Source organism: Patagioenas fasciata, chromosome 18, assembly GCF_037038585.1.
Source record: "Patagioenas fasciata isolate bPatFas1 chromosome 18, bPatFas1.hap1, whole genome shotgun sequence".
Classification (NCBI taxonomy): Eukaryota; Metazoa; Chordata; class Aves; order Columbiformes; family Columbidae; genus Patagioenas; species Patagioenas fasciata.
The window spans coordinates 7,813,846-7,841,743 of record NC_092537.1 but is presented as its reverse complement, the minus strand read 5'-3'; the positions used below and the strand labels follow the sequence as shown (position 1 = coordinate 7,841,743).

At 45.1% G+C, this 27,898-nt stretch overlaps 1 protein-coding gene across 1 annotated transcript in view; it reads right to left on the bottom strand.

The window, feature by feature from the left end:
• UBE2O (ubiquitin conjugating enzyme E2 O) overlaps window positions 1–27,898 on the bottom strand; it is a 60,516-nt gene that overhangs the window by 18,483 nt on the left and 14,135 nt on the right. The window contains exons 2-8 of the mRNA XM_065852172.2: window positions 11,527–11,586; window positions 6,744–6,854; window positions 5,788–5,885; window positions 4,232–4,295; window positions 2,329–2,472; window positions 1,572–1,681; window positions 577–727 (exon numbers count right to left, since the gene is read on the bottom strand). Of these exons, the coding sequence (XP_065708244.1) occupies window positions 577–727; window positions 1,572–1,681; window positions 2,329–2,472; window positions 4,232–4,295; window positions 5,788–5,885; window positions 6,744–6,854; window positions 11,527–11,586 (738 nt within the window). The remainder of the gene's footprint in view (window positions 1–576; window positions 728–1,571; window positions 1,682–2,328; window positions 2,473–4,231; window positions 4,296–5,787; window positions 5,886–6,743; window positions 6,855–11,526; window positions 11,587–27,898) is intronic.

Below are 27,898 nucleotides of genomic sequence, written 5' to 3'. Positions count from 1 at the left end.
CTGAACTTTTTGTTACGGAAGGTCACAAGAGGCTACACACGTTAATCTATGTAACAGATGCAGCTAAGCAGGGAGGTCACCATCCAGGCTGCTGATATCCTGTTATTCTAGGAACACCGCTGCTCTACAGACAGCGTGTAGAAGCCATAGCATGACTTACTTGGCCTAGGAAGCTGGGACTTCTTTCTTGTCTCCCTGTGGCAAGGATTTAACTGAACAGTTCAGCTCCATAAGAAACCTGAGGTCACATTAACGAAAGCAACACGTGTAACTGTCCCGGCTGTCAGAGCACACCAGCTCGGACACTGCTTGACCGCTGCAAGGTGACACCTCTGTGCTCGAGGTCCTGTTCATGTTCTCTGGCGGCACTAGCTGCGCGCCTCAGCGCAGTCAGACCGCTGTACAAGGTGACTTCGCTGCTGGCAACACGAAGCCATTACTCTTTACAACTTTACAACCACCACTTCAGGAGTCACATTTCAGACCACATGACTACCAGGAAGATTTCTGCTTTCAAAGCCACAGCGACCAGAAACGCTTAGAGAAGTCCGTGCTGCTTTTGACCCCTCAACTCACCTTTCTGGCAACCGCTCCTTCGCCCAGGACACAGTTCCTCTCGGGGCATTCACAGGTGATTTTTGCAGGTTCCACTTTGTCTGGGAACACATAGAGGCATCTTTCTCCAAGCTGCCTTTGGGCATGGTCAAAGCACCCCAGACGCTTTACCCTGGTAGAAGAGGAGAACAGCCATGAGCAAAGCACAAAAGCAGTAACAGAACCCAGCAGTGACCAGGGCCTCCACGAGGCTGGTGTGCCATCGTGCCAATGGCACTGCTGTGGTGGCAGCAGCCAACACCACACCAAATCTTTTCCAGGCACACAGTTCTAAAGGAGGAGTGGGAATCTCACCAGGGACTGGGTGGGGATACAGACGGTTTGGGTGAGACACAAACCACTGCTCTCCTTCTTGCTCTCCTTCTTGCTCCCCCTCCCAGAGACAGCTGCAAAGAGACCTTTGAAGTTGGTATTTTTATGCTGTTATCCCAGAGCTCCTCTCTCCAGCTTCCTCATGAGCTCCAGGCAGGAACTACACTGCATTGTGCTACTACTCGTTTGACTTTTTCTTTCTGAATTTTGTCCAGCCCATTTTTGCAGCTGTAGCCTGCAGAGGGCACCAGATGATCCCTCAGCACCAGCTTGGGCCCAGAGCAGGACACCAAAGCTGCTGATGGCACACAAACCCATAAAAGATGCAGCCTGCTCCAGACACAAGCAGAAGGACACAGGAAAAAGTGAAATGATGCCAGAAACTACTGTCTTCTATGCACTTGTCAGTTGGAGAGTACTTGGAGAGGACTGGTGGGATGCTGGCTCCTGTACTGGTAACTCAAGTGTCTGCTAAACTAATGTTGAACCTATTATCTCACATCTTTAAAGCTCTGGAATATATAGTCACACAAGGAGAAAAACAAACAAAACACTGGAAAGGGCAGCATTGTGTCTAACAGCTCGTAGGCAGCATGTCACACAGTCTGTGTAGGCCATGAAAAAGGGTTTTCAACTGATCTCACCTGGACAGGTTCTCCTGGCTGATTATCGAGGGAGGAGGGCTCACACTGTCAGTACCTCCAGGACAGAAGCTTTTCGTGATCCAAGTAACCTTTAGTTCTACCACCTGGACCTAGAATGTAAAGAGAAAGAAAGTAACTTAATTTTTCAGAGGCTTTCCTAGACCAATGTCTAGCATCTGAATGTTTAAGCACAGGAAAGCAGCAAACCTGCTTTTATAATTTAAGATGTCCAAACACAGTTTCATCACATCCAGGAGCACTACAATGCTCCCATATCATGGCTCTCAGCAACATCAAGGGCTTCTACAGTTTTTACCTTGAAGAAAGATGACATCTGGCTTGGGAAGAAAACTATAGCACATACAAATCTGTGGTTAATGTCACGAAGAGACACGGACTCAGAGCTGCTCCCTCTTTCAGCAAAGAGTCAGCAACAGTCCTCTTTTTCTGTATAGCATGCAACTAAGTTTCAGTAGAAGAGGTGCTTCTACTACCCTAATGATCCACAGTACTGACTTTAACTATACTGGCACACTATTCACCTTACAGAGTGCTGACAGGGACCCTTTGGAGGAAATGCCAAGCCAAGCTCAAAAGTCCCGTCAGCCCACAATGAGAAAGTTGTCACCTCAGAAGAGCAGAGCCACAGTGCGTTTGCTCTTGGAAGGTTACCCAGGCAAGCTGACTCTGCTCCAAAACACCAGCCAGGGACTGTTCTGTGCAGAAGGTGGCCGTGTGTCCACCTGCCAGTCCTTACCTCTTCCACCACCACTCTGAACTTGCTCTTTGTGCTCAGAACAGGCTTCACACCCGAGAGCCACTGCACGCTGGAGAAGACTTTTGAAGGCCCGATGAGGACTTGCCCAGGATAAAAGCCATATGAATCATCAAAGAAGAGACCCTGTGGGGGGAAGAGAGGGGAAAAAAAAACACCATAAAGGACTCTTGGTTTTAAGATTTAAGATTTCAGCATTTCTCTTCTCTCATTCATCAGTAAGATTAACCACAAAGGAAAAGTCTGCAAGTTGCCCATCTCTTAAAGCTCATTCTTCTCCTGAAGTCAGCCCAGCAGTTCCTATAGCAACCTGCTCTGTCACACATCCCTGCTGGACTGACTCAGCAGAGGAGAAGCGAAGGTACCTGGAGGAAAAAGATGCTGGTTTCCACACAATTGTTGTCAGTAATGAGGCAGCCACGGCGGGCTGAGTCCCAGGCAAGGACACCTCTGTCTTTTTCCATGCTCCCATTCAAGCACCTACAGCTTTCAGAGCTAGAGGACGCTTGCCTTCACTCCTCTGCTTGTCACATTTAGTGTGTATTACTCCTGCCTTAAGCAGATTAGTTAATTTGACACTACCCTGAGAACAAAACAGGATGATAAATACAACAATTGCTGTCCTAGAGTTCTTTCCCACTGCTATTTAGACTGACTTTGAGCTGAAGATGCAGAATGTGGGGGTGGACAGAGCAGGTTAGGGTAGATAACACACTGAGCACGAAACTGTATTGAGTCTTGTAATTTGTCAGAAAGGATAAGAGCAGTGTGACAAGATCTAAGTCGAGAATCTAACACAGCAATTCTGAGTACAGGATCAAGAGAAGCACCAGAGACAACTCACGTTTTAGACCAAGCCGCAGCTCTCCAGAGGAATATGTACCTTTTAAAGGCAGCCTGACTTAGAACAAGGTCTCTCAGAACTGCTGCTCCAGCATCCATTTAGCAAGTAGAAAACATGCTGTACAACCCAAAGCAGCAGACACTAGGACACTGGAGAATATCTAGCAACACACCACACCTTTTATGTACAGAACAAAAAACCACAGCAGCACATCCCATTAAACTGATATTCCATTTACTCTTCAAGAAACAGGCAACAATTTTTAACAGAAGTGCAGTTTTAGATCAAAGGGACTTTTGCTTTGAAGGCTGGGAAGGATGAGGGCTGACTGCATTGCTAGTTCCTAAGAAATACACGTCATTCTCAGTCAACTCCCAATATTGCTGCCAGGAGTGAAGCAAGGCCCTACTGATGCCATTTGGAAGAAAAAGAAAGCTGTCGACAGCCTTTGAAGGTGAAAGGTTAGATCCCGTCATCACACAGGCACTCTGTTTTACCTAAAAGTTGGCAAAACCCTTCCCACCACGTGATTTAGAAAATTCCAGCATGGTGGCAGGTCTGCATTCAGAGAATGTGATGTATGACAACAGCAAGAGAGACAGTATTTTATACTATCTGGAAACATGCTTCTAGCAGAACGCCTTTTAAACAATATGACCTTTTCCAGAATGGGAACAATTTTGAAAGCATTAAATGGAGTAAGAGCCTTTTCAGGCATGTACAGATACAACGAACAGACAGTGAACTGCCTTGACATCAGCCACCTGACTGCATGTTACGCGAGTTGTTTGCAAAGAAAGCAGTTGGATGTACTAATTGTAATACCTCTTCGAAACCTGCTCATTACTAATACTACCTTAAAGCTACATCCTGTTGCACTTACTTCAGGTAAAGATCTAGTTAAGTGTTTTTCAGCTGTGATGCACTGTTTAAGTTTTAGGATTTATAAATGCTTATGGTTTTGCTTTCCCTCTCTCTCCTGCACAAAAACCTTACAAGATGAAGCTGATCAAAAGACTCTCAGGAGAACAAGGAGCTCACCGAGTCACTGACGTGAGGACAGACATCATACAGCTTGGCTCCATCTTCTGTGCTCATAGAACACCTGGAAAACAGACAGAAAACAGTCATATTTCCAGAGCCACCCACCTCTAAAGCCAACAGCCACTACCTGAGCGGGTCTGTCCATACGCCCAGCAGTATATTGCCAAGAGCCTTTGTGGTCCAGAGCAAAACTGGTTATAGACAAGCTATAAAAGCACTGCCAGGCATCTAAAGGTTCCATTCAGCATGCAAAAAAAAAAAATAAAATAATTAAGTAATAGGCAGGGTGCTGAACAAGATTTGCCTGCTGCAAAAGTCCCATTTGTTATTCACACCAATGCTGGACCCTAAAGGCAATTTGGGTACACTTGCTTCAGTAATAGCTGAATGTCCAGAGTGAGTTCTAGTGGGATTTCAAATGATTCATCAGGAAGAGATTTTGAAAACAGCTACCTCATTTTACATAGCCATGCATGAGCTCGTAACAGAAACCAGGCAAGGTTTTAAATTGTACCAGTAGCTGCAGGCGATACAGATAGAGAAGTGTAGCTATTTTTCACTCCCAGTTTAACATATGTGTAAGACCCTTCCAGCCTGATTTAACCAAAAGCTAAAACAATCAAGATCTCAGACACATCCACCAATCATCTGTTACAGCTCCCGCATTACTGGCCTCTCTTCGAAAGACTCGGAGCTGGCTGCAGGGCTGTGCGTTTGTTGTTCTCCTTTTGTTTTTTAAAGCATCAATGTCAACACTTGATTTACAAGACAGATGGGTTATTCCCCAGCTGCCAGGCCTATAAGCCTCTTGGCTCTCCCCTGGTTCCTTCCTCCCCTTGCATCAATAATAGAAGTTTGTTGGACAAGACAGGGCTCAGTATCAGAGTGAATGTAGTGAATTCAGAGGGGTCCACAAGTAACTGCCCATCATGCACAAGGAACACAATTCAGATCCTTCTGCTGGCTTTGCAGAACTACAAAATAAGTTAAATAGGTATTTCTTTAAGTATTTCTGGTTAAATCTCTCTAGAGATATGACTATGGAGTATGTCTGTGTTGAAAAATATTCCTAATAGAGTTGCAAATAACAGCGCAAAAGCAAAGCTGTTCAATTTGGGGTTGCTATTTTGTGTTTGATAAAAACCACTAGCCAGCAGATTTCTTCAGATTTTATTCTTTTCTTTTTAAAGAAATCTCCTTCCCTGCATCTCTGTTGAGTTATGGTCTCTTACTGAGAAGAGGTCTGGAATATTTGATCTTTAATAACCACTTTTCCAGGGGAGATAAGCAGTTTAAAGACCAATGTGCTTAAATTCTGGAGCACTGATCTGCAGCAATTGAAAAAAATTGTCATCTTTCAGACAACCGCTTTTCCACCAGGTGAACAATGCATCTCAGTGTTTTCATAGAAAGATGTTTTCTTACTCTACATGTGAAGTTAGCACAAGCAGATAACTTAGCAGTGTGTGAATGAGAAGCCCAGCCTTTTTGTAGCTCTCTTAAAACCAATCACGGTCATGAAACCTAAGGGGACAGTCAACAGAAACAAGTACCTGGCTCCGTTGGAAAGCTTGAGGATGACCTGGTTCTTCAAATCATAGACCTTGCCCAGCCAGCAGTCATAGGCTATGTAGTCACCATACATGAACGGCTATGAAGAAAACAGTAAACAAAACTTTATAGACATCAACGCTTGTACTTTGAGCCATCAAGTAAGTACTCACAAAACGCAGGCTAGATAACAACCTCAAAAGGATTTATGACAGCAACTGCAGATCTTGCTGTAAACTGGAATAACTGTACATTGAACAGGCTGCTTGACAGCACGCGGCCTGGATTCTCCTGTCAAACAGCTCAGGCTGCTTCATTAGCAATGAATTTTTAGTACTGAGCCTAATATTCCATCCCAAGCAGAGAAGCCTGTGGACCACTGCCCTTCCACAAGCTGTTTCTTGAGAAAGGTTGTGATACTCCTGCTCTTCACTCCCAAATTACCTTTTCCTCAGACGAAAGAGGATTATGAAATCCTATCCCACCTGGTGTCTGGAAAATCACCTACCCCCTCAAAAGGGAGAACCAGGAATGTTTCAGACTGTTCCAGGTCAACAGAAAGATACTTGGCTCCTCTCAGCATTTTTAGTCTGTTTAACAATACCAATGCTGCAGCTCGGCAGTTCTGTGCCACTGCCATGGGGCCGCCCCAGTTAGGTTGTCACAACAGCCCATCTCAGTGCAGAAGTTCTCACACAATTTAATGTCAACCCAGCCCTCTCCACATCAATTTGGTCTCAGCGGTGTGATCAGAGACACACAACAGATGGGGAGATGAGGCAATGCTGCATCGCCGCCTTCCAGGAAGGATGCTTACAGTAAGTTTAAAATAAAACCAAACCGCAGATGCATCTTGCGCTATATGGATGCCTCCTTTGCATGTGTCTCTTGGAACACAGCAGCATCCCTCCATGCCTCGCAGCCCTGGCTCCCACGTGTGTCTTGGCCGTGTTCTCACCCAAATATGTTGCAGGTCTTTGCTGTTGACAGGGTAGAGGATGCAGTTGGTTCCGACCAGCTTCACAGCACACTCTATGTTGACATCAATTACAGTCCCACACTGGCTGTCCTGGAAACGCAAAAGAGAAACAGGGTTTATCACCCACAGAAGGTCCTACACATACATGTACATGCTCTGTGCACAGATGGGAAGTGCAGAGACAAGTCTCAGGAGTAAACCCTCCTCACACCCTTCAGACCCTTGTTCTGAAGGGGCATTTCACATGACCCTAAGACAAGTGAGAAGGTGAGATCGCTGTCAAAGACCCATAGTGTTTTCTTCCCAGTTAAAATTTGCAATAGTTGCTAGTGCAGCAGTTCAGAGACTCCTGCATCTGGACAAATAAGACCACGCTACATCAGAGGATTCACATTTACTGGCTTTAAGATCTATGTGACTCCTTGGTCTATTCAACTGAGCAGATCTCTGCAACTCCATAGGACCATCCTACAGGCATTGCTCTGAGCCAGCAGAGGTAGAAGATCAACCCCAGAACACAAGAGAAAGCCTTTAAAGCTATCTGTGACTTCTCACATAAAAAACTTACAGGAGGACATTATAAATGGTCTTCACTTGCTGCTATAAAAAAAAAAATCTGGCACCTTTCATCAGATTTCAAGGTTTCAAGCCAGATAATTTACAGTTGGTCCAATTATGAGATGGCTGTCATTAGCCCTTTCACTTTTTAGCAAAGTTTTAATCTTTTTTGTCCCCAGGAAAATAATGCATGCTGTCAAGAGCCTTCTGGGGATAGTTTGGCAGGGAGCACGCAATATGCACGTTGCTCACACATATGGCAGAGGCCTGCGAGGAAGGGCTGCTAACCCAAACACTGTCAAATGCAGCAGCTGCCCTGGCTCCTGACAGCTGGGACAATCGATACTCTTATTTATTAAAGACTACAAGTCCATTATAAAAGCTGACTGAAGGCCAGCACGACAACTGCCCCGCTATCAGCAAATTCTGAAGCTGTCCTTATCTCAAACATCAAGGTCTCTGCTCCAACAGGACTTGAGCCTAACACTTGAAGGGCTTATACCCTGTGAGAAGTCGATTTGTTTGCTCAGTCCACTTACAAACATGCTGTTCTTTCCACCACGTTAAATATTTATTCAAAGCTTTCACTCAGAGCCCTGGGCAGCCCTTTTGGGAGCTGAAGAGTTTGTTGGCGCTCATCTAATCCCGTCTCATCTCGAGGACTGGTAGTGGGAGCACAGACACCCTCCAGACACCTGCGGTCCAGGACAATTCCTGGACAGATTGCTCAGCCCGTTTGGCTGGCGTGTTTTCCACCTGCCCGCTGCATCACACAAACCCCGCGCTCCACATCCCCGGGAGGCAGTGAGGAGGAGAGCAGGTCCTGCTCATTCCCTCCAGCTGCTCCATGTATCACTCACATTTCTTTCTAGAAAGGCTGGGAAGCAAAGGCAGTCTTTCCTCACTCTGCTGTTAGACACAGCAGCCCACACTGGCTGCAGGACAGAGCCCAGAGCTGCACCACAACCTCACCTGAAAAGGGTTTGCCATGACAATGGGAATCACAACAGCTGCTGCCAGCAGGATTGGAGCCATAGGATGAGCGAGGCCTGCTCAGAAGTGGTACCTGCTCAACAAACCCACAGCTTCTGCAGGCCAGAACTCAGTTGCCCACCCTGCTTTTCCTCCAGATTAAACTAAATTAAGTATACCCAGTCCATCCTCTGCCTGTGCTTTGCAGTTCAGGCCGTTTTTTTTTCATGTCTTAGTACTCAGAACATTAACAGAAAAAAAAAAAAAAACAACAAACTTTGCCCTTCCAACACTGAGTATTCCAGAATTAATTTTTCCTGTATCGGCAGCCAACATGACAGCAGCTCTGAGACACAATACAATCCAACACCTGCAGTTTCTGTGCATCACCTTGTCTCTGGGCCTAAATCCCCTCTTTTATTGATGATGAAAGAATAACAAGTAACAAAACCAGGATTGGGGCCACTGAATTTCACTAATACCCTCTATCCATCCTCTGACAGTTTCCCCATGGAGAAGGTGGTGGTACCACCCTATATGTCTCATCTATTGCAGCTGGGTACCACCTTTTCATGGGCAAAAGTGCTGGGATTAGTTCATCTTGCTGCCCCTTCCAGTTACAAAATGCTTGAGCGAGCAGAGCACTGTCTGCGGTTAAGAAAGAGATCGATGTTGTAAAGCAGCCCCAGAAGCTACAGGGCTGTTGAGTCACAGGTCTCCTTCCTCACCTGCCACTGAACCTTTGTTTATTATGAAGTTATTTATTTCGCTGTCACATGAAACATTAGCCTGCGACAGATTTGCAGGCTGAGGGGTTCTGCTGAATCACTCTGTGAAATCACAGCCGCGCTCAGCAACGCAGTCCTGGAGCAAGGAGTCACCAGCTTGTTCCTTGTCTTCCAGGGCAGCTCTATGGTCAGAGCACAGCTCCCACCAGCCTGCTTGAATATAACTGTCCTGTTCATTAGATGCTGCAGCTTTAAGGCAGACCAACAAACTACCATCTAAACGAACAGTAGCTCAGCAAGCACAAGCCTCAGTCCTGTATCTTCTACCTCCCAGCCTTTTACCCTTTCCATCAACACACTCTCTTCTAACAAGGGGATCTTTACTTATTCCTTTATTTAAAAGGCACAGCATTGCCCAGCACCCTTTGAAGCAACAAAATCCAGATGTCTGACATATTACAGACCCCAAACTTAGTGTATCACCTGGAAAAATGAACTCTGCCACCTTCACCACTTCTCATCCAGTTGGATTAGACTTACAGGCCCAACTGCATTCAGAGGAAATGGTCTCATTCTACGTGCTACCCCCAAAGCAGCGTTTCCCCACTTTCTCTGCTGGATGAGCAGCACATGAATTTGACTCGGCTCCCTCTTCTTGAAGAACATAGGATTTTGAGTCCTTCCTGCCCAAGGTTAAAAACAAGCACTAAGAGAGTGTGGTGAATACAGAATAAGTTCCACATTGTGCATTTGCCAGGCCAACTGGTGCAGGGCAACCATCCCACATCTTGAATTTGGCAGGCTGACACTTGCAGATTTTCTGTTTTAAATGCTTTTCTGATTGCTGCAGTACATCTGATCAACAAAGCGAAGGTGGTCTTTGGGATAGAAGGAGTTTGTTTCATTTACCATTGACACTGAGAACATACTTGAGGGGAAGGTGAAGCATAAGACATCTTCAGATTTGCTATGCTTTTGAATAGAGGAAAGAGTAAAAATTGAGTTATACCTTCATCACTCCATCAATTAAAAAAATGAGGTTATTAGCCACTAATAAAAATAGTCAAGCAAAAGTGAGTATTTAAACATGCAAACAGACAATAAAGGAGTGTTCAAAACAACTGCTGAGATTGTATCTACTGATACATGTGCAACAAGCCAGAGAAGCCAGTTTCTGCTCAGATGAGTATGGAAATTGCAAACAAAAGCAACACATTCCATGTTTGCCAAGAGGAGAACAACTTCTTGTCCCGAAAGCTTAAGTGACTTTAAGCAGCATCAGAGAACAAACAGTTGAGGCAGGGCTCTGAGCATCCTTCTGAGTGAGGAGGATACACTACAGAGTCCAGCTGTGCCAGGTACAATGCCCTGAACAGCTGATATTTCCATTTGTTAACAGTTCTTTGTTCTGGATTAAAATGCTTTCATAAAGCCACAATTTTAGTAGGATGTCAACTCCAAATTTCCATTTCAAACAAGAATGAAAGTTCTTAAGGAAATGTTTTGTCACAGTATTTTTCAAATTACCCTTCAAGTTTTTCCTCCCTTCTCTTTGGAACATTCTGTGAAAAAAAGGGTGGTTTTTTTTAATAAAACCTTTTTTTGCCAATTAAAAAACCCCAGCCCAGGTCAGAGAATGGCCTTGCCCATCCCTGCAGCAGGCTGCGCGCCATGTGGCCAGCTGCCTGCTTCATCACAGCCTTGGTGGCCACATCGCTGGAAGCGAGTCAGGAGAAGACGCTGGCACACACATGGCCGGCCAGATGGCTCGGGGTTAGAGATCAGCTGTGCCAACCCAGCTAAGCTGCTAAAGAGACCACACCTCAGCCCATCATCGATCTGAACAATGTTCCCAGTATTCCCTACACAAAAAAACCACAAATCCACACATCTGATAAGCAATAAATGCTGTATAACTAGCAAAGAATGATTAGGAATTAAAGTAGTATCCAGGAAGAGGGAAGGTAACGATTATAGGCTGCTAAGAACCAGCTTGCTTTCTGCAAACCTAGTTGTGCCAGATGCTCCAGCAGCGTTGGGATTTGCTGTATTTTGGAAAGCAACTGGGCAAGATGGTACACACTGCAGACTGGGAGGCCTCCCTGAAAATATTTTCTCCAAAGTCCCCACCGCAGCACACAGTGTAATGTGATGTGTCTCCACTCCAGCCTCCCCGTTAGGTCCAAGAGAGAAGGTCGGCGCTCCTCACATCTCAGAATGGATTGATTTAAAACATAAAGGATGGGGAGACAGACAAGCTTCTCATCTCATTACCTGACATTATCAGGTTCACTTACTCAGGAGACCTTTGCCGATATGCAACAGTAGAGAGGCAGCCTTATCAGCATTTCATTTTCAAAGGATGCAGCTAGGTCTATCAAACACACTAAAAATAGAACTTGCTCAAAGCATTACCATTCAGCTCCATTCAGGCAATTTGGCAAGTCTCAGAAATCCATGCAGCAGTATCACAATCAAAAAGGGATAAAGAGAAAAGCACTTACGCTGGAGCTCCTGTGTCTGACCACATCTCGAGGGACCACAGAGCGATCTTCAAGCTTCAGCTAAGGGAAGAGAGAGAGACACTGAATTTAGCGACCCCAGACAATACCTGGTCAGAAATAACATGACAAATACCAATGCACAGTATCGCATTCCTCCAGACTGAGCAGGTTTTCAGCAGAGGATGCTGAGGTACTTCAGACATGGAGTTAACCCCTTGGCATTTTTGCAAAATCCAATGGACAGATGTGAAACACATCAACCAGGCAACCTGTGCTCTAAGTCAGCAGCCCCATCAGAAAGGGTGCAGACATTCTGCCTTGTTCATCACTTCAAGTCTCACTCTTCCTCCGTCTGCACCACGCAGCATTTCCCACCCACATCCAGTCTATGTGGTGGAGAAGACAGAAGACACAGGAATAAGCGCATCACACCACAGTTTGTGTCTTATCCTGCACACTTTTCACCCAGGATACCCCAAAATATCTGTGGAGACCCTGTTTGGCCTGGAACATTTTAAGCAAGATACTGTATAGTGAGAAGCCTTAGCTCACAGGAGAGCTGGTTTTGGTGCCAAATTCACTACAGCAAGCATTTGACTTGGAAAAAGAGAAATTGGTGCTGCTGTCTTCAGGAGCCCCTAGGTCCACACAGGTTAACACAAAACATCAGTAGGGGCCTTGCTGGGAAAGAGCTAGTGCTGGCAACAAAGATGAAACTGGACCATCATTACACATGTTACATCAGTGCATTGAGAGCTCTGGGCATCAGGAGTCGGTACTGGTATGGGGAGGTATCACTTAACGAATCTCCAGTGAGTACTGGCCAGTTGACCAAGTGATGTTCCTCCAAAAGCTGCTTCAGTGATCTCAAGCCTACTCACAGGCTGCTTCAATAAGTGTTAGCAACAAGCTCAAAACTGCAAAATGCAGTTGCCATTGAATACGCTACAAAAATGTCACACAAGGGTTAACATCTGAAGCACATGAATCAGAAGTCCATGGGATTGAGCTCTAATTTCAGCCTTGCTCAGCCTCCCAGTAACTCAGTTAAGATTTCCTTCTGCTGAACAGGGAGAGTCTCACCTGCCTTTCAGTGCTCAAGAACATATTTGCATCGGTATATCGTTCCGAATGCTGCAAATACACTAGTTACACACCACGTGTTTTGTGAAGCCCCACACAAATGCAGCATCAGGCACAGAGCCTGTTTCACATCCTAATTTCAGAATCCATTTCTGCACCGATGCTGCATTCAGTGCTTTTCCTTGTTGACCTCCCAGTCCAAATTCCACTGTGCTTTGTCAGCATTTTGTCCTAACCCACACCCTGGCTTACATCCTGCTTTACTAAATTAGACATAAATCTATAATCCAAGGACAGGATCCGCAATCAAACCAAAGTACCTGCATACTTATTGCCTTTTTGATTGCATGTTTCAGTAAGAGAGGAAGAGAGACCGCCAGCGAGGCTTTTAGACCCAGCTTCTGGAGTCCGAACTCCACTGGAGTAGGAAACCTGAAGCTTCCCACAGCCCATTTCTGGATTGTGGAAGTGTGTTTATTGCCTCCCACATCCCACCAGGGTATATATATATAGACATCAATTTTTGTACAGCTTTCTAAAGTTCTTTGTTAAAATAAGTACTGTATAGACAGGCTCTTAACATCCAGAAGCAGGCAGCAATATTCACATTCCAGTAAGTACTCACACGTGAGCAGCAGTTTGTGTATTTTAACTCTAGTTCTCTTGCTGCAGAGCTCCAAGTGTATAACGATACTTTCATTTCAACACACATTAGGGCAATTTAATCTCTGACACATGGTGTTTAAATTGATGCATTATGTTTCAACATATCATTGAGCCATATCGCTCTGTTCTGTATTAAGCAGTATCTGAAGAATAGAGATTGACAAGATGATCTGATACTACCTGGCAGCAGCAATATTTGTGTGTTTGTCAGCTCTGGTAAATTACAAAAGTTGTAAATTAGTAGCTTTCCCAGTTTGTGATCCTGAATGATACAATCACACAAATCCTTCCCAAAACAAGGCATAAAACTTCCTCTGCAGGGGGACTACATTTAATCTGTTTTCAGATCCCTTGATTTTTTTAAAAGCAGGAGAACTATTTGCAGCTTCATGTGCCAGACCCACCTGCCTCAGTCACTAGGATAAGCAAGCCAAGTAGTCAGCAGAACGCCAGCATCAACAATAAATACTTAGCAGGCCTGTCATCAAATTAAAGATTGTCAAAACCCAGCAGAAACCCAAGCAGGGGAAGCCAGAATGGCTGATGATGAACACAGGACAGTTCAGTCATTCCACCTCTCGTCTGTTGTAGCCAGAGCAATGGAATCACCAGCCCAAGGTCAGGCCCCTCGCTCAGCGGCAAGTGAACTCGGCAGTGGAGAAGCACTTTTAAAATAGGTACTTACAGCTCAGTTGCTATAATTACCTCTGTGAAAGTCAGTATTAACATGACTAGTTTTATGTTCTAGTCATGTGTCTAGATAATAGCCCCAAGAATGAGAAATACCAGCTTCCCAGAGATGCTCTCAGCTAATCCCACACTCCTACATTACCAGTTGGGTTTGACAACCTCTCAGCACCTCAAACACAAGGCACAGTTTGTGCCACCTTTTTAAAAAGTAAATTCACATCCATGTATGTTAAATAAGGCAATGTCCGACCCCTGAAGAACAAAATTTGCTCCAGGGTGCTAGTGTGATCCCTGCAGTGAGGAGAACATCAGTTTCTACTCCAAATACATTTTAGATTTTATCCTCCAAAACAAGAGCTCTGGGAATAAACACATAAGGATGGAGGAAGAGCAGCACACACCCACCCTCCTTTGGTAACTGCTTGTGAAAACAGGAATACAAGGCACTGAAAAACAACAGAGGAAAGCATAGTGCTGGAGATGAAACTCTACATATTTACCCAAACTATCTGATAGCTGAGATTTTGTCTAAGAGTCAGCAGTGAAATATCTATGATGGTTCTGCCATTGGAGTTAAGGAAGGAGTTGGCAAGCAGTGGTCACCACCACGAGGGCAGGGAAGCCAAGCTCAGAGCTGCTACCACTATTCAGTCTGGGCTATTTCTCCATCATCTCACAAGTCTCAGTACCTTCCTCATACATCTTGTGTAACTGATCTCATTTAAACCACTGTTCTCCTCCTACATTAGCAAACAAAAAAAAGAAAAAATTACTTGCAACTTTATAAAGCCTGTCTTGTAATATGGATGGCAAGTTCTCTCAGTGGAACTACAAAAGAAAATGCAATGGGAAAAATAATTAGTATCGTTGTTTTGAAAGGACAGTACCTACATGTTAGCTTGAAAGTCATCAGGGAAACTTGCAGCATCAATGTTCAGAGGCAAAAGAAAAACCACAGGTTAAAAGCAAATCTTAATGTCTACTGCAGCATCAGGTACCAAGGTACCACAGAGATCTCTAAACCTCACTACACACTCAGGGGATGCTTCATAATCAGTTAAAGCCTAATCCAAGTGCTATGAAATGATACCACCTTGCTTCATGCAGCTGACAGACAGGCTCCTCATTGGTCTTTTGAATTACGTGGCTTTCAGCACTTGGAAGCCCATGTGAAGCAGGACATGGTGTACCGTACTTCCACCCGCTTTCTAAACTTGAAAGCCATTACATCCTTCTCTCCAGCGGTGAAGCTGCAATTCAGAAACCTCCACCAGACAGCACTGGTTTGTGAGCGGGTTCACGGTTCTTACTGGAGGTTCAGGGGAAGCTTCCTTGCTATGTGAAGCAGGTCCTGGCCACCAGCAGCTCCAGTCCTGGGCACTAAGAGAAACTAAAACCATGCCAACTGATGCTATGTCCAGCTGTAACCTGGAGCAGCTCAACAGCTGCCCGGGTGGTCATGGGACAGGTGTTGGTGGCTGTGGGACAGAAGGGAGCACTGCTGGCAACAGCCAGCACAGCTCAGCATCCCACAATGGGTTTTGTTTTTAAACTATGGTCTGACTACACACCCAAACACTTCAGCTAAAACAGTAGTGTAGCAATCATCTCGACACAAGCTGGTTTTATTCAAATCCAAATGAGGTATCTAAAATAGCAAGTCAGCTGTCCAAATATAGCATGGAGTTAGATGACAAAGGTTCAGAGATTCAAAGACCCAGAAGATCTGAAGCCAAGATATTTTTAATATAAACTTCAGCATCAACACATTACCAGTGGCATCAGATACTACTCTTGGGGAAAAATATGTTCCACACACAAAGTTCACTTCCCTTGAAGACTTCTGTTACATTGATCATATTGTGCTGCAGATGAGCAGTCTAAAAAGCAGGGAGGGAGAGGATAAAGCAGCAAGAGCAGAGAACCCCAGGGAAGCTCAGATTTGGTTCACACAGCAACATCTACAAGTGAAACAACACGTGCCACTTCAACACCGCGAGGTTTCCAACCTGGATTTTATAGTGAAAGAACATGGGAGAATGGGGAGAAAAAAAGACTACTAGAAACTCAAGACTCCCGAGAACCAAAATTCTGCTACCCAGAAGAGCTGAACGATGAGCTGAACAATACAGGGCATTTTAAAAACAACCTTTAAGGGATGCAGCTGCAAAACTACGAGAATAAATCTGCATTCACTGGCACAGAAGTTCTGCCCGTGACAGCTCCTGGCTATTCCTACATGGCAAACACATGTGGTCTGTGGCTCTCCCAGACAAAAAGTCCAAAATCTGTTTGAGATGGGAGGTTGTGGAGACTCCCACATTTCTTAGAGAAGAACTATGCCCTTCTGGGACAAGGTTTAGGCTTCAGCCTGATCAAGCGGTAGATGTCAGAGTGGTATGTGGCTCCCAACACCCTGCTACACAACAGTCTGCCATACAAGTAATGCATTTAGATGCATTTAAGTTTTTAGCCATTCTGCTTTTTAACATCAGCATTCTGCATTTTCATGATGTCATGGTACCACTTGTCATTTCAGAGCACCCAAAGAATTATGAAAGGAGAAAATATGTAGAGTTACTTAGGAATTCCACCAGCAGATTAAAAAAAACTGGTCTGTATTTAACTCTCCAAAACCTGAGTAATTCAAGAAAATGCAGTTCCCCATTTGAATTGGTCAAAGCGAGGGAAGGACAGCAAGCAGGATCTTTATTTCCTATATTAGTTCAGTGCAAAAGACTTCAAAAGCTGGTTCATGAGGCTGCTCTGGGCAGTGCAAAACACCCTTCTGCAAAGGGCAGGTTGAACATTAACTTCAGGCGCAGGAAGAACAGAGCAGGGGTAGGCAGGGAGGAGCCCAAACATTCCCCAAATGGAAATAAATTATTAAAGGGACTTCATAGAAGCTAAGATGAAACCGTAATAGCTTTGCATCACGTGCGGCACTACCTGCAGCAGCCAACTGATGATGCATTACAATTTCTTTTGTTCATGCAACCCGCAGATCTGAATCTGCCGATCATCCGGCGTTCAGCACATTCACAACTAGCAGCACAAACTAAGATTTACCACTAAGCCCACTCTAAGTAGTGCCTGTTACCAGCAAACTACTGTGGCTTTAACTGTACAGCGTGGACATAATGCTTGTTCCAGACAACAATCAAAAGGCATAACCTAAAGCAGAATTTCCTAATTTAGCTCATGAAGGCCCCATTGCTGGTAGGGATGAGCACAGCAGCTTCCAGGCCATCACACACTGCTCTAGAATAAACTTGCCCATCACCAGCTGAATGGCTACAAAAGTTTTAAAGCCCCTGTATTAAGGGGACATGAATTTTTATCAAATTACACACCAGAGGCAGGCAGCACCTGCGATCTTCTAAAAAGCCAAAAAGGTGATTGTGGAGAGAAGCCTTTGCGACACCCACAGGAGATGGCAATCTGAAAAACGAGAATCCAACCACTGGCTCCACATCGCATTCCCTTTCAACACTGCTAGCGCTGCGGGAAGGCTCGTTCCACTGGCGGCTTCAAAATCCAGCTGTCTCATGAGTTCCATAATCTCCCAACACAGCGAGCCTCCCCGAGGACCTGCCGTTCTAAAAGATAAACTGACAGCTCTTTAATTTGTCTTTATGACATATTATGGAGATACACAAACCTCAAGTTGTGCCATTCGGTTGAATCCCTTCCAGCTACACACTGAAGCTCCCTTGAGCCTCCTCTATCTGCACCTCTACCTGCAATGGACTTGGAGCTACTTTTGTCCCCATCTACATTTCTAATCACCCTACCTGTTGGGGTTTTTTTCTCCTTTCCTCTACTTGTAGTAGAGTTCTTTGGTGGCAGAATATCTTTCTATCCTCTGTAGATACAAAATTCCTCCTGCAGCATAGTTCTGGTCTTTCACTCATAGCAACACACTGCAGCATCTTCTCCCACTCCCAACAAATATCACCTTTGAGCCTTCTGGCAGACAGACACCAAAAGGCTCTGCTTTCCTTTTCCAAGAAGTGGAATTTGGCTATAAAGTCTCAACAAATCACTGGATGCAACAAAAGTTCAGTTTAATTATAATGTGGGTAAATGCTGTGCTCTGGGGCAGAGGAATCTGGCTTTAGCATAAATCTTCTGCTTAGCAAAAGTAAATCTTTCACTTGGATTTCTCTTGTCCAGGACTGTCAAGCATTATTTATTATACTGGCAACAAATCACTTCTGTAGCTCTGCAAATTTACATGACTTTATGGAAAACACTGCAAGACAGATTCTCCGGCCTGGTATACGCACAAATCTCAACCTGAAGACAAAGTACAAGGCAATAATGCAAGGAAAGGAAGACAAGATGACAGGAGGGTTACTGGGTTATTATTTAAAGGAAAATAAGTAGGTTTAGGAGTAATTCCCAGTAGAGGCAGCAGCACGGTTGGGAGAGAGAAGGATCCTGGAGGGAGAACAAGGAGAGCGGCACAAATCCACCTTCCCACCTATAACCAGCAACTCACAGCTTTTCAGCATCCTTAGTCTCACATTTCTACCTCGTATGTTAAAATTGAGCATCATTACTCATCACAAGAGAGGTGTGGCAACAGGGAGTCCACTGGCATGTGAGCCTGGGTTAGATGCTTGAAGAAGGGGCAAAGCAGCAAATAAGAGCTCAACAGCCTACTGAGCTTTCCAGACTCCACAGGCAAGAATGATCCTCAGTGCAACTGGGAAGAGTCACAGAAAAGTCTGGCTTTGTCCAACCTTGTCATCAAGTGCTGCTGAATTATTTGTTTAGACAGGCTTACATCAGGTAAATTCACCCACATCAACTCATAACCAGATCTTTCCATGTGGGAATGCAAAGCAAATCCCATGTGGGCAAAAAGGAGACCTAAAAAATAATTCAGAAAGAATGAACACAATCATGATGCTCAGCATAAAGATATGGAAAGCTAAAGTTTAAAAATACATGGCTACGACTATAAAATACGGAAAGATATTGTAAGAGGAGATTTACTGACTAGTAAGTCCAGCAATAAGCCACTTAGAGTCCTATGGGGAATCTTTCAAAGATATCCTCAGTTACAGGATTTAATCTAAACATCGGATTTTTCTTCTTAGCAGCAGTTTATAGTAAAAGAAATGATTCCCCATCTCAGTGTTATACTTCTTGCTTCATGTACCCAGTCTTCCAGGTATAACAGTTCTAGGAAAATCAGTTTAACAGAAAAGCCAAGAGAGGCCTAATGGATCTCCTCCAGGTGCAATGTCCCTACAGCACAGACTGTCACAGGACACTCCTCCTCCTCCCGTTTCCTTACAGTAAGATGGCTGATTAAAAGCAATACTGTCCTACTCCCTCTGCCTAAGAATTTGAAGAAAACTTAATAAAGAGCAGTGCTCTAGCACCAGATGGCACTGTTACCTGCAAAAACCCACACGAGACTGCGGTTAAAGCCACAGGAGAAGCTGATGGGAAGCAGTAAGAGAAGCAGACAACATTTTGCCAGTACACCAGGCAATGCTTCTCTGTCTCAACACTCAGTAAAGCCTGATCTGAAACACAGGTCAGAGCTAGCAACCCCACCAAGAGAACAGGTGAGGAGCACAGCTCCTTCAGACACCCAAGCCCAGCTTGTCGAGAGATACCCAGTTCAAACAGGACCTAAAGGGGATGGCGGTGGAAACTGGTGACCACCTAACCATCCAGGTGAAAGCAAGGGCTGTGCTGATCTTTTCGGCAGTTCCTAACAAGGTCTAAGTGAGATGCATTTGACCGCTAGAAGAGGCTCCAAGGAGCAGCTCACCTGGACACCAGTACCAACCAGTGTGACAGCGGATGCTCATTTCAGCCACCTGTGTAGATCCCTGGGATTCTCAACAGCCTCTGTTTGAGCTCGACAGTTAAGCTGTATCGTTCTTATGTGCTGAAAGAACCTGTCCACTAGCTCTTTCATTTACCTGAGGCAAAAAAGATTGCTCAAATGGTTGTCTTGGGGGGCAGATGGCAGTTACCACACAACAGGTTTTCCACCTTCTTGCTGGACGGCGCTGGGGTTGCCATCTGGACAGCATCAGTGGTGTAAAAATTAGTCACTTGCCACTCCGAGCAGCATTTGGGGCACATTGCCAGGCCTGGAGGAAAGAGCTGAGCTGCCTGAACCTCCACCTACCTTTCCAGAAGAGAAAAAGGATGCTGTGAGGAAATCTGTGTACTATTGCTGACCAATTCAGTCCTGAGTAAGTGCACTGCCCCATCTACATCTTTGGCAGTAAGAATAAAGAGCACATCCAGGAGAAACATTCCTTTACTCCATTACTGGAGCAAACCAGGGAGGGTTTTTCTGTTGAGCCAAAACTGGACTCTGCTGGTTGGAGGTAACTCTGCATTAGGGATGAAGCATCCCCTCTTCCTCTTGCAATCAGGTCAGTAGTGTGCAGGAGCAATGCCTTATCAGCCCCCAGCAAAAATTCACCTTGCCAAAACTGCCAGGGAACAACAAGAGGGAGACATATCAATAGAAAATCACCGTGTCTGCTTTCCAGCTGGTTAGCTCATATGCTGCTGCTGTGAATACAAACCAGCCATTTAAATTAGCTTCTAATTGTTCACAATTATTCAGAGACAGCATAACCTGCAAGCAGCTTTAAGACAGCAGGCAAGCAGGAGAGAAAGAATAGTTTGAGATGCCTTAACAAGATTCATATATTCGTGCTTTGTGAGTCTCACAGCAATCTCCAGCAATGCTCTAACAGACCCCCTTCCCAGATACGTGTGCTTTGCATTGCAGAGGAAGATAACCCACGGGTGTTTCTACATTCCAGGTTTCCACTCTTTCTTGCTCCAGTTTTTGGACTGGTTCAAAAATTAAACTGTAATATTTTGGTCTACCCCAGTCCTTCACAGTCTCTGAACACACAGGCAGTTTGAGCAACGCTATTTATAAAGCTGCTTAAAATTCCGGACACAGCCAGAGCTCTTTGATAGGATGTCAGCCATGCGACACCCGAACGTAGGAGGTTGACACAGGACGGTTAGTGTAATACAGCCCACTCTTCTTTTCCTTCCTTTCACCCAGAGCCTCCACTACCACCCTCGCAGGAGTCCCTTCCCCCAAACACAGACAGTCATGTTTCACAATTGCTGCAATTTACTCTCCTAGGAGAGAGGGAAGATATTAGCCTATTATCCTTAAAACCCTAGTCTGCCAGGTTTGGTTCAAACCTAAGAACCAACACAAGCCCAGTTTGCAGGTCAAGCCATCTTAGGGGCTGAATCCAGGCATACCTTACCGAAGAAATTCCCTCACACGTTTGGACACAAAGATCCAGCACTGCCATAGAGCCAAAATACTCATCTAGGTCCAGGAACTGCAGCAAATTTAATAAACTAATGTAGCATTATTTTATCACGTACAGAATCTCTTAGAGGAGACAAAATAACACTGAAAAGCGATGTATAAATAGCTCTAGCTGAAAGCACAGCGAATGCTGTGTCATGCTAGGCTCCCAGTCAGTCCTGGGCAGCGAGTGCGTGGAGCTGACAGGTCTCCTGTAGCTTCTCAGAGGTTCCACCTGCTCTGGAACGAGCACGTCCCCTGGAGAAATATTCTGGGTTGGTCCCACATGCAGAACACACTCCCCAAACACACCGCAGAGCCCGACTGCTCCGTTACATGAGGAACGCTGCACGGACAGACGGGCTGTCTGAAGCCCAAGGAGAAGAGGCAGAGCAGTGAATTCAACAAAGTGCATCAGGACCTGGGTGAATCTGCCGACTTAGCTGGGAAATACAGGATGCTTAGGCTGGAGATGGAGGCAGTTTTGACAGCTAGTGATTAGGAGCATTCAGGAAAACAAATTTAATTTGCAAGTAAACCAGCGTCCTCGCCAGGACACAGGTCCAGGGTCACCTCTCCAGTCCCTCCCCACACAAAGCAAAGCAAGAGCTGTTTTACGAGACGCAATGGCTAACGCTGGCTGCAAGACACAGCAAGCGTTCGGCAAAAGCTTTCTGTTCAATAACATGCTTTCCGAACCAGCTGTATCCACAGTTGTCATATATTGGTTTAAAAAAAAAAAAAAAAAAAAGCCTTTATGACCAGCTCAGGGAGCCTCTGGAAACCTGGAGAGAACCCACCCAAAACTCAGTGCCAGTGTGGGTACCCCCAGCACGCATTTATTCCGACAGCAAAGCCCCTCCCCAGCTCACACCGCAGAAGTGTGTGAATGCTGCTGGGACAATGCAGCACGATTGCATCATTGCCCAAAAAACCTCGGCTGCATTTTCTATTCACTGAAAGAGTTTCAGCTGCCCTCCCCATACATAAATGCTGTATTGGCCATTACAAAAAGGGACAGCCCATACTGAATCCATACACGAGGCTACAGAAGCCCGGTTATTTGATGACTGAATTTCTGGAATCCCTGCCTTTTTGTTCAAGGGGTGGATTCAACACTTGCAGAATGGCAGGGGGAAGACCAAAACACCTCTCAACCACAGCAGGTTTAATTCATCGCCTCCAACCAACATTCAATTCCCTTCAATAACTCTGAGAAGATGTCACCAGCACCAGTGGCAGCAACAATGCAATAGGGACAGAAGAGTAAAACCCCCTCCAAGTCCAACTTAATACTGTTGGAGCAAAACACTTTTTCACCCCCCTTGCACACTAAGTTTAGTGGACTTTTTCTTCCTTACCCTTTCAGCCAGAGCACAAAGCTTTCAACATCATATTTAAAACCCATCAATGGGATCACACAACACTACTATATCATTTTGCCTCCAGGTGTTTTCTATGCTGACTTCTAAACCATTTATCATAAGCTCTTCAGATTTGTGCCAGCAACCTAAGGCAACACAGCATTTGCCCAGCAGAACATCCAACATCTGCATGGAAACACCTCTGTGTTACTCTGCAGGTATCCGTTCAGTTATTGATGTGACAATAATTCAAGGTTATAGCTCAGGGAATCTTCTTTTCTCACTGTCCCTTCCTTGGCAACTGAGCAACCAAAAAGCGCATATATAGATGGAGTCACTGGTATCAGTAAACACTTTCAGCCATGGCATAGAAACCAGAGAAGCAATAAAGCCAGATGTTCCCTGGTTTTGAATGGAGTACACACAGTTCCCATTCTAAACCTGAAGTTGCATTATTAAATACCTCCCTACACACAGGTTTTAAGGGCGAAATCCTTCATACCTGCATGAACGCATGCCAGCCTGGTTTTCCCCTGGACATAGCATACAGACAACACTACACTTCTTGTAGGAGTATAGCTTTATGCTCCTCAACTCCATATACACTCTACAGTACAACGCAGCCAAAGAGCTGTACAGCAATCACAAATTACTGGGAAAAAAATATTGCCCAAGATGCTTCAATCCAGTTTTCAAGAATGGCTTTGGCATTTAGGAGACCCCGCAGAGTCCCCAGGGCAGTAACACACTTCTAAGCCAGCCATGAAACCAAAACTTTCCGTTTTTTCAGCGAAACCTGGAACTGGCCCTTCACTAAAAACATTTCTAAAAGGTCGCATCCCATAGGCAAGCAATGGGAGATTGACTGTTAACAGAACTCAACCTTGGAGCTGACTGTCTCCCCATAGATGTCAAAGACTAAGTCTCAGAACTTTCCTAACTGGGGTTTAAAACTGATTAAGGGACACTTTGCTGCATCCCTCACCTCTGCATACAGATCAGCAGCCTGCTCCTAGTGGGTTTTTTAAAAAGCCTTCTCCACATTTGTTCACCTTCAGCAGGAACATGGGAGCACGACTCTACCCTCTTCCTGGCCTAATATGACAAACATCAGAGAGTGACATCACCTGTAAGATATTTCATGCAGATCTTGTTAGAAAAGATGCTGAAATGGCATTGGGGGATGTCACATTTGACTTGGCAGCTCTGTGAGATATTGCACAGCTATAAAGCACGTGCGCCGCCCTCTTATCCTTTACACCCCTCCTCGGACCTGCGAGCTCAGTTTAAGGTCTGAGATGAGCTGAGGTTTTCATCTTAAGTATTTTCCCCGCCTCCGTGGACTCCGAGGTGTAGCCTGAGTGGTAAGCAGCTCTGCTGAGGCTGCCCTTAGAGCACTAAGTGCTCACTCCAGACAGCATGAGCAGAATGCAGCTAAAAGCCTGTTTGCCTTAAGTCAGCAGTTCTGCCTCCAAATAGACACACAGCTAGTCAGTGAGAAGCTCTTTTTTCCCCTTAAACACACCACCAAGAAAAGCCTTTCAGAGCAGAAAGGCTCTAGATTCCTAGCACAGACGCAATATTGAGTCTTGCATTACACCTGTGCTAACAGCCTCTTGGGAATTTCTTAACCAAGAGGAAAAAACATTAAAGACAAATGATGCAGCTAATCAATTATAAAGCCACTGATCCCCATCCCTACAGTGGCGTGACTTCAAATGCGTGCTTTGTACATCTGGATGCCTTTGCATCTGCACACCAAAGAATAAAAACAGTCTGGTGAACAACTAATCAATAGCCTCCTCTGCAAAATACATTTTACCTTCTTAAACAAGGTCAATTATCCCTGACAGGGAGCCCTGTATTTCCTGGAACTGTAATTCACAGGATGACTACTTCCTAGAATACCCTTTTTTGAGAATATATCACTATGCATTAATACAGTAGGAAAGTGTATATTTTGCTTTAACTCTTTTGCCAGACTCTTCGTTATGTGCCCTATACACAATATGTTCTTTGCTTTAATGACTTCAGGTATTTCAGTCCATCACCACCTCGGTGAAACACTGAGCTATAAACACAGTTCGGGTAGGTTTGCAAACACTATAAAAATACCCTCAGAAGATGATTTAGAGAGCTGAGCTCCCCTGACAGGTGGAGCAGCACTCGGCCTCCTCCTGCGCGCTGCCAGCAAAATGGAGCTGAGCTGAACTTTGCCTCTACCCAGCACTGCCAAAATGCAAAATGCCCTGGCCGAACTGCCCTGCAAACCCCTGAAAAGGGGACAAAACTGCAGGCCTGTGACTGCAGAAAGCAGCGATGGGACAGCAGATTTCAGAGTCACTGCAAAGCCACACAGCACAAACTGAACAGCATCAGCACAACCATAAGCAGAACTGCTGTGAGGTGCTGAGTCCCAGCTGTGTTCTGGGAAGGGATCATGGGTTGATAAGCCTCAGGCTGCACTCTATGGGCTGTCGGTCCTAATTAAACATACAAACTAGGCTCTCCCTTAAAGCTGCCCCTACTCATTAATGGCCACCGTGTACTCCTCAGATGTGGCAGGCTTCTGAAAAGATGCGTAACCTCCAGCAGCAACTCAAACCAACTCCGACCAGCCACTGCCAGGACACTCCTATGGTACAACAGCAATTTTCACTTGAAAAGATTCCCCAGCTTTGCAAGTTTTGCATCTGTAAAGGCACAGTGCCATCAGTTGCTATGAAATATCAGGTGCACTGTTAAATAGTGGACAAGAATAAGCCAAGAACATGGCACCTCTCCATTTGAGGGCATACGCTCTGCATATACTCAAATATCTACTCAGATACTCAAGTATGCAAGATGCTGTCAAGATTTAAAAGTATGCTGAATACACAGAAAAAGCTGCAAAAGGGATATTTTTCTATTAATATAAAGTGACACATTGTGTTCTTACCACAAACTAAAAAAAAATAATCCAGAAGGCACCTGATGTGGCAGAATCCTGTGCTAAAAGGTCCTCAGCCGCGAACACCTGCATAATATAACCACCAGCCTCAGACTCACTGCTGACAGGTATTTGTCAGTTGTTTTTTTATTCACCCCTTATCAGGCACGCACTACAAGATCTCCTGCATGTTATGACATGCACCTTTGCAGCAGGTTCATGCAGTGAACACCAAGCACTCCCTTCTCTGTGCAGAGCCAGATCCATCTCACTTAATTCACCTGCCCAGATTCAATTCTCATTACCCCGGAGCTACGTGCCTGGCTCAGATGGCCATGTACGCAACATTACCTTTATCCTCTCAGGTACTTGCCGGTGCCTCACATCTCGCTGCTTTCCTCCTTTACCCTTGCCTGGGGCACCAAAGGCTGAGAACACGGATTTGGACAGAGAAAACAGCAGACAGGAGGATGGAGTGGTCAGAATGCCAGCCATGGAGCCTTAAGAATCACATTTGCCATGGCATTTAGTACGGCTGAAGCTGCTACTTAATTAGGTTTGCTTAATGAGTCATATTAAATAGCGTGTATGTAAGAACAGGTTTTCCATTAGTGTGAGGACCTCACTGGATTATCTAGGTGAAATGCTGCCATTACAATGGAGTCTTTTTTTCATTTTATATACTTAACCATGACCTACATTCCTCTGCTCGAAGGAGGCCCATCTCCAGAGGGAATGTGCCTGTTTAATCAGCTCCAGCATTTTTTCTGGGTTCAGCAGGGATGGCTGGAGCAGCCTCTTGTCTCTTCAGATAACACACAGCTTACAGAAGCTCCAGGAGAGAGTGGTAAAAAAGCCATCACATTCAAACACGGGCAGGCAGCATCTGTAGCCTGATCTGACCGGCACGCACCGCTCTGGGGACTACTGGGATCAATAGACACCAAAGCCTCGATGAGCCTGGCCAGCTGCTTCACCTTGTTGGGCAAGGGGTTGTCTACTGGCGAAACTTCAATCAAGATTGGGTTTGAGGAAGAGAAAACCAGAAGTCTTTGAGGCAATCAGCAACCTTGACTCTCTCCACAATAAATAAGCCTATCAGCCATTAGTAAAGAGAATGTACAGACACACTCACCACCTGCATTAAAATACAAAAAGGGAGCAGCAACTCACATGTAAGGATTACACCTTACCCTTGTTCTCAGAAACAGGAAAAATCCCTGCTGTAAAAGTAGGAGTGTCCTGCTCGTGGCTGGTCTGAGGGTGTCAGGGCTGCAATATGAACTGAAAAGAGCTAGAGAAAGCTGTGACAGTAACACACCTCACTGCCACAGCCCTTGGGAAACACTAATTTGATCAACGCATTCTCAACAGGAAGCGTTTCAGATTTACACTTTTCTAATGCCATATCCATTTTAGAGATTAAAAAAAGCAAACAGTTTTTACAAGCTAATCCACATCATTTTTCTACCCTCTCCATCACCACCAGCAATAGAGACCCCCAATACCTCTGAAGTCTGTTAGCTTTGCTGATGCGTGATGCAGAACAGGATACACCCAATGCTGCAAAGCTCAACAACACTGACAGCAGTAAAAACAACTCCTGCTTTGGTACACTAAGCAGTTAACATCAGGAGGTGCACAGAGAATGGGCATACAAAAAGCTGTCACAAAACGACAAGGATTACGTTACACAGAAGCAGGTCTGAGATTTAAAAAGATGAGATCATCGGGGGTGTGGTAAGAAAGCCATGGATGAAAAAAAATCCCAAGATTTTCCCTTTTATTCACATCACCCCAAACAGAACAAATGAAGGAGAGATCGGGCTTAAAGTTCTTTGAAGGAAACAAACACCCCCTCTCCTTTGTCATGAGATAAAGTCCTTTCCTTCACAGTGCAGCTCTGAGACGCAGGATATCAATGCAAAGGACCTTGCCTGCACAAGGGCAGCAGCCAGGGCAGGTCTGGTAGCCAGACCCCGGCCACCAGCACCATTCCTATCGCATCCCACTCCTTCACTTCAGCACGGACACCTGGTGCCGTTCAGCATTGCATCTTCTCTCAAACTCTTCCATCCCATCTGCCAGACTTCGGGAAATGAAACAAAGCAGAAAAGATTTCAACTGCACGGAAAATTAACTCTATTTCAGACCAACCTGCACTATCCCAAACTCAGCTGTGAGCCAGCATGCACACACACACTGTACTTACTCCACCAGAGCATGACAGTCTCGGCAAGGGATGAAGAGGTGAAGTCTGCTCCTCTTCATCCCCCTCCTCGCACAGCCCTTTGCAGAACTGTCATTTCTCAT